Source organism: Cajanus cajan, chromosome 2 (genome assembly GCF_000230855.2).
Source record: "Cajanus cajan strain Asha chromosome 2, NIPB_CcT2T_4, whole genome shotgun sequence".
Lineage (NCBI taxonomy): Eukaryota > Viridiplantae > Streptophyta > Magnoliopsida > Fabales > Fabaceae > Cajanus > Cajanus cajan.
Genome location: NC_138518.1, coordinates 18,786,211 through 18,793,574, shown reverse-complemented (window position 1 = coordinate 18,793,574; position 7,364 = coordinate 18,786,211). Strand labels below are relative to the sequence as shown.

Sequence of the window (7,364 nt, the reverse complement as noted above, 5' to 3'; positions counted from 1 at the left end):
ATGTCAGAAAAGAAAAGAACGTAGTGTGATCTGGGGACCAACCTATTTGTAGACAGTCATAAGGTCTTTTGGTATTTCTATTTTAACCCATCACAGAAATAGAATTACCCTTTAGTTACCACACATTAAAGGTTCCATAACCTTTCAGATACATAACTGCCAAAAATAATTTATACGTCATTAGATCACTTTAATTTGGCATTATGTGTCTTTAATATATAATTATTCACATATAAGACCAACGTTGGATTAAGGATCCAACAATCTCCCACTTGGACTATATGTATAACCTTATAATTATATAATTATAAAATGCATCTTTTACCAATTCGGTTCATCAATCATACCAACATAGGATCAAAGCAGTCTTTGTTACATTTAATTTGTCGTAATTAAACCCATCAATGGTCACATATATTGATACAAATGAATAACATGAATCATGATATGGATGTGTAGTATGGAATTTTCATGTAATGTGATCTTAACATGCCTAATTCCAATAGGTTCTCCTTAAACCTTAGTGAGATCAAACCATGACAAAATCAAAGTTTCAATATACCAAAACTTTATTTCTGTAGAAAATATACTTGAACCATACATATATTGAAAAATATGTCTATGTCATAGAAGCATTCATAAAATTACAAACTCCCACTAAAACTGAACATCACTTAAAGACATAACACCCATATGAGCAGTGTGCTCAAGAAACATTTTGGGTGGTAATCCTTTAGTAAGCGGATCCGCAACCATGGAGTTTGTGCCAATATGTTCTATAGACAATTGTTTACTTTGAACTCTTTCTTTAACAACTAGGAACTTGATGTCTATGTGTTTAGACTTTGTTGAGCTTTTGTTGTTGTTGGAAAATAAAACTGCTGATTTATTATCACAAAATAACTTAAGTGGTCTTTCTATACCATCTACTATACGCAAGCCTGTGACAAAGTTTCGCAGCCAAATTCCATGATTAGATGCCTCATAACACGCTATGAATTTAGCTGCCATAGTAGAAGAGGCTATAAGAGATTGTTTAGCACTCTTCCATGAAATAACACCTCCAGCTAGCATGTATATATAGCCTGATGTAGATTTCATACTGTCTTGGCATCCAGCGAAATCAGAGTCAGTATACCCAATGATCTCAAGCTGATCCAACCTCCGATATATGAGCATATAATCTTTTGTTCTCTTTAAGTACCGCATGACTCGCTTAACTGCTTTCCAATGATCCAATCCAGGATTACTCAAATATCTGCCTAACATCCCTGTAACGTACGCAATATCTGGACGCGTACAGACTTGAGCGTACATAAGACTTCCTACTGCTAATGCATAAGGAATCTTTTGCATCTCCTTTTTTTCAAAGTCATTCTTAGGGCACTGAGCGAGACTAAACTTGTCTCCCTTAGCCACAGGGGTATTACCTGGTTTGCATTCTTGCATGCCATATCTCTTGAGAACCTTTTCGATATAACCTTTTTGAGACAACCCAAGAGTACCTCGAGAACGATCTCGATGTATTTGTATGCCCAATACAAAAGATGCATTACCAAGATCTTTCATCTCAAAGTTCTTAGATAGAAATTTCTTGGTTTCATGCAATAAATTTATATCGTTGCTAGCAAGCAAAATATCATCAACATACAAAACCAGAAAAATATACTTGCTCCCACAAAACTTATGGTATATACAATCATCAACTAAATTCACTTCAAAACCACACGAGGTGATCACATGATGAAACTTGAAATACCATTGTCGAGATGCTTGCTTGAGCCCATAGATGGATTTCTTAAGTTTGCAAACCAAATTCTTTGAATCTTTCAAAATAAAGTTTTCTGGTTGCATCATATAAATTGTCTCATCAATATTACCATTGAGAAACGCTGTCTTTACATCCATCTGATGTAACTCAAGATCGAAATGCGCCACTAATGCCATTATAGTCCTAAAAGAGTCTTTAGAAGAAACCGGAGAAAAAGTTTCTTTATAGTCAATACCTTCTTTCTGAGTAAATCCCTTTGCGACAAGACGAGCCTTGAACCTCTCCACATCACCTTTCGAATCCATCTTGGTCTTAAATATCCATTTGCAACCAATGGGTTTCGCACCTTCTAGTAATGGAACAAGATCCCAGACGTCATTGTCCCTCATGGACTTAATCTCTTCATTCATGGCATCAATCCACTTTTGAGAATTAGAACTTTCCATGGCTTGATGAAAGTTAATTGGATCATCTTCCATCAATCCAATTCCAACCTCATGTTCTTGGAGAAACACAATATAGTCATCTGGTATTGCACTTCTTCTTTCTCTAGTGGATTTCCTTAATGGCATAGGTTCTTGAGGAGGAAGAGTTTGTTCTTCTGGAACAACTTCTTGCATAGGAGATTTGATATTATCTTGATTTGTTGTGTCTTGAACAAAGTCAAGAAGAAGATCCTGAACAATGTCAATAACACCTGCGGGAATATCAACATATTCCTCTTCAAATACAAAGTCCTTAATTATATCTCCCCTTGCAAAATCTACATCCTCAAAGAATTGAGCATTTCCTGATTCAAAAATCGACTTAGTTGTGGGATCATAAAATTTATACCCCTTTGATCTTTCAAAGTATCCAACAAAATAACAACTTATAGTTCTTGAGTCCAGTTTCTTCTCATTTGGCCTATAAGGCCTTGCTTCAGCTGGACAACCCCAAACATGTAAGTGTTTTAAACTAGGCTTTTTGCCTGTCCAAAGTTCATAAGGGGTTTTTCCAGTTGCTTTTGTTGGAACTCTATTAAGGATATATGCTGCAATTTTAAGGGCTTCTCCCCAGAGTGACTTTGGTAAAGTAGAATGACTAATCATACTCCTTACCATATCTTTAAGCGTTCTATTTCGTCTTTCAGCAACACCATTCATAGTGGGTGAACCCGGCATAGTGTACTGTGAGACGATACCACATTCCTCTAGGAATTTAGCAAATGGTCCTGGACGTTGTTCACCTGAACCGTCATATCTACCATAGTATTCACCACCACGGTCAGATCTGACGCTTTTAATTCTTTTGTTGAGTTGGTTCTCAACTTCAGCCTTATAATTTTTGAACACGTCCAATGACTTTGCCTTTTCATGAATGAGATAAATGTAGTCATATCTTGAAAAATCGTCTATGAACGTTATAAAATATTGTTGACCATTCCATGCTACCGTAGGAAATGGTCCACAAATATCTGTGTGTATAAGTTCTAAGACATCCAAAGTCCTATTGGCCTCAAATCTCCTTTTTTTTGATTTGTTTCCCCTTTATACAATTGATACAAATATCAAAATCTGTAAAATCTAAAGGGTTTAGAATTTCGTTTGACACAAGTCTTTCTATCCTTCGTTTAGAGATGTGACCTAATCGTCTGTGCCATAACGTAGCTGAATTCTCATTGGTTAATTTTCTCTTTATGCCTCGAGTACTTAATTGTAAAGATTCATTAAATGAAGCAATCGTATCAATGAAATAAAGATTATCATAACCTGATAAAAAAACCAGAACCAACCAATTTTGAATCATGAAACAAACTAAATTTTCCACTCCCAAATGAACAAGAATAACCAAATTTGTCCAAAACAGAAATAGAAATTAAATTTCGTCTAAAAGACAGTACAATAAATGTTTCATCAAGATCCAAATAAAAACCAGTTTTTAACAATAATCTAAATTTTCCAATTGCTTCAACTTGAATCGTCTTGCCATCACCCACATAGATGTATCTTTCACCATCATTTGGTTTTCGGTAACTCAGGCAACCCTGCATAGACACACTGATGTGAGTTGTTGCACCAGAATCTATCCACCATGTGTGTCTAGGTACAGAAGTTAAATTAACCTCAGAACAAACCAAGTTTAGAAGCATACCTTTCTTAGCACGCCATGCGTGATAATTAGTGCAATGCTTCTTCACATGCCCTACAACTCCACAAAAGAAACAACCATTGCCTTCAGACTCATTTGATTTCTTTTGTTGTTTCCTTTAAGGTGCTGTAACTGCAACTTCCTTATCCTTTTTCCTTTTCAATCCCTTGCCCTTATACTTTGAGGTAGAGGCAATATGAGCACTTTCTGTCTTATCTTGCTTCAATCTTTCTTCTTCCTGAACACAATGTGAGATGAGCTCATTTAGAAACCAAGTCTCTTTCTGACAATTATAGCTCACCTTAAACTGACCAAATTGTGTTGGAAGAGAAATCAGAACTAAATGCACCAACAAGTCCTCAGAGAGTTCTAACTTAAGTGCTTTTAGTTTTGAAGCAATATGAGACATCTCCATGATGTACTCCCTAATGTTGCCTTTACCCATATACTTCTTTGAAATTAGGTTTGCCAAGAGTGTACCTATCTCAGACTTTTCATTCTTAACAAACCTCTTTTCAATTTCTGCAAGGAACTCCTTAGCTGTATTTATATTTTCAGATATTGTGCCTCGGAATGCTTCTGGAATGGCTTTCTTCATGATCATTAGACTCATGCGATTTGACTTCTCCCACATTTCCATTTCCCTCTTATTTCCAGAGGTACTTGTATCCGTAAGAGGTGGGGGTGAGTTTATCCTTAACGCAAGGTCAAGATTCATTACTCCAAGAACTATTAAGACATTGTCTTTCCAGGACTTGAAGTTTGAGCCATTTAATATAGGAATAAAGTTGACATTAGCAGTAATATTGGCAGGATCATTCATAACTGAATTGAGAACAACAAACAAAATACACTCATATAAGTCTCAAAAATAAAAATTAAATTCAAATACAAATAAATCCCATTTCAAGATACCGGTAATACATTAATATTTTATCTTTGGATAAAATTTTAATTATTCAATGGTACCTTGATGCGATAATAAAATGCTAATAATAAGAACATGTCAAATAATAAACCTTCCTTTGGGCTGATTTAATATTTACACGTAAAAAAAAAACCAAATAATTATTACGCATTTATCACCACAAGTACACATGTAATTATGTAAAATATTAACCTTCCTTTGGGCCGACTAATACACACATAAGTTACAAGATCACAACCTTTTATATTTTAAAATAAATTAATTTTCACAAGAGAGGTCACTTTGGTGACATGTTGTTTCAATTAATTAATCTTAATATATATATATATATATATATATATATGAACCTTTATTTTTACTATTTTAGTATTTGAATTTAATTAATATTTGTTAAATTTATATATACACACAAATCAACCTTTATTGTAATGATATGCAGGTTCTATTTTTTTTTAATAAATAAAAATATTACCGTGTGTATATATAAAAATCAAACTGATTATAAAATTAATTATTATTGCAATAATGTAAACATATTAAATCAAATGAATTCTCAATATAAAAAATAATTAATACATTAAACGTTGGACATAATATATATTAATGTATCAGTTTAAAACCAAATGAATTCATAATTTAAAAGACGAATTAAATTCGTATCTGAATTTGAAATCAATTGCAATATATAACATATCAATTTAAAAATGAATTTAATTCGTAATTGAAATCGAAATCAATTAGCATAAAGAGATATAATAATATATCAATTTAATACATAATCTGTGAGAATCATCAAGAAATTTATGTCAAAATATAAAAAAAAAACTATTATTTGATTCTTCATAACCAATTAGTCGTAAATCCCAAAATTGATATAAAAATCATACCTTTCATACAATATAGTTTACTAAATTCAATACATGCTTGCAAATGTTCAATATATCATACATCATATATCAAACAAATATTATGTATCAAACGCAAATTAAAAGTTCAGACTAATTAAATATAATATGCGTTTGATATAATAAGCAATATATCACCTTAAAATTAATTAAAATTGTAAATTGAAACTGAAACCAATCCAATCAATTGCATTCAACCATAGTAATGAATACAAATTGTAGAAAGAAACTTTCCTGGAAGCAAACTCCATTAAAATCAAATAAACAACTAGCATTCCATGTTACGGTGCATATGAAAATCCATTTTTCCAAATTACATAAAGGAATTTCAAAAAATATATAAATAAATAAATCAGCCAACAATTAAAGTCTTTTTCTCCTTACTATAATATTCAGAAGATACATATATTGGATTTTCTTTCAACTGTACATGCATGGTGAATTTATATAATACTATAATGAAGAAACATGTCCAAAATATTCCTAATGATAAAACATGATAAATGGCTCTGATACCAATTGTTAGAACCAAATTTAAACTTTTTGATGAAAACCATCATCTATATAAAAAAAATTTATCATGTTAATCACTAGAAACAATAAGCGGAAGCATACCTGAATTCATGATGATAAGAGAGCTGTGCGGTTTGGCCTTCCAGATCAACACGTACTCTCTTGAGAGAACCCTTTAATTATCTCTCTGTCTCTCTTTGATAATGGGATGTCAGAAAAGAAAAGAACGTAGTGTGATCTGGGGACCTAACCTATTTGTAGACAGTCATAAGGTCTTTTGGTATTTCTATTTTAACCCATCACAGAAATAGAATTACCCTTTAGTTACCACACATTAAAGGTCCCATAACCTTTCAGATACATAACTGTCAAAAATAATTTATACGTCATTAGATCACTTTAATTTGACATTATGTGTCTTTAATATATAATTATTCACATATAAGACCAACGTTGGATTAAGGATCCAACAGTCAATACATTTAACCTTTTGTTTTACTCATATCATTTTTCACACCATTACTTTTTTCCTTTCTCTTTCCATTTTTTCCCCCGAATCTATGCGTAAACTTCATTTCGATGTTAACTGATATTTTTCTCTGAGACAAATAATTACGTGCTTCAACATTATGTGGGAAATAAACTCACACACACAATATTTTGTTATATCATTATTTATAGGATACATGTTATATCACATAAATACTTGTTTAAGATTTATAAAACTAATGTTTTTTAATCCAGTACTATATAACCGGACCCATGCTCAATAGGAACACATTTTAGTTCTTCTATGTTAGATTTATTTTTATCATTTTTATTGTGGTTGTGATCAAATAAACGAGTGAGACATTTTTTTTATTGTTATTATAGAAGTTCTTTTAAAAAAATTAATAACAAAATCGAGCTTTTTCTTTCATAAATTCATTGCAAATAAATAATTATTTACTTACAGTAGTGACTTTTATTGGTGGTTTATTTCTTATTATATATTTTTTTTAATAAATTGACATATTTCCATGGAAATCTCGATCTCACATTTTATCTTTTAATCCAGAGAATCTATATAAAAAAATGGTATGGACACATGTTTCATGATTTATAAAACAATATACGA

At 31.9% G+C, this 7,364-nt stretch overlaps 1 protein-coding gene across 1 annotated transcript; it reads right to left on the bottom strand.

The window, feature by feature from the left end:
* Positions 1 to 4,019: 4,019 nt before the first annotated feature.
* On the bottom strand, positions 4,020 to 4,724 carry LOC145954797 (uncharacterized). The gene has a single exon (XM_083069486.1). It carries the CDS (start codon positions 4,722 to 4,724, stop codon positions 4,020 to 4,022), a length of 705 nt encoding a protein of 234 aa, XP_082925612.1.
* Between the last annotated feature and the right edge of the window lie 2,640 nt (positions 4,725 to 7,364).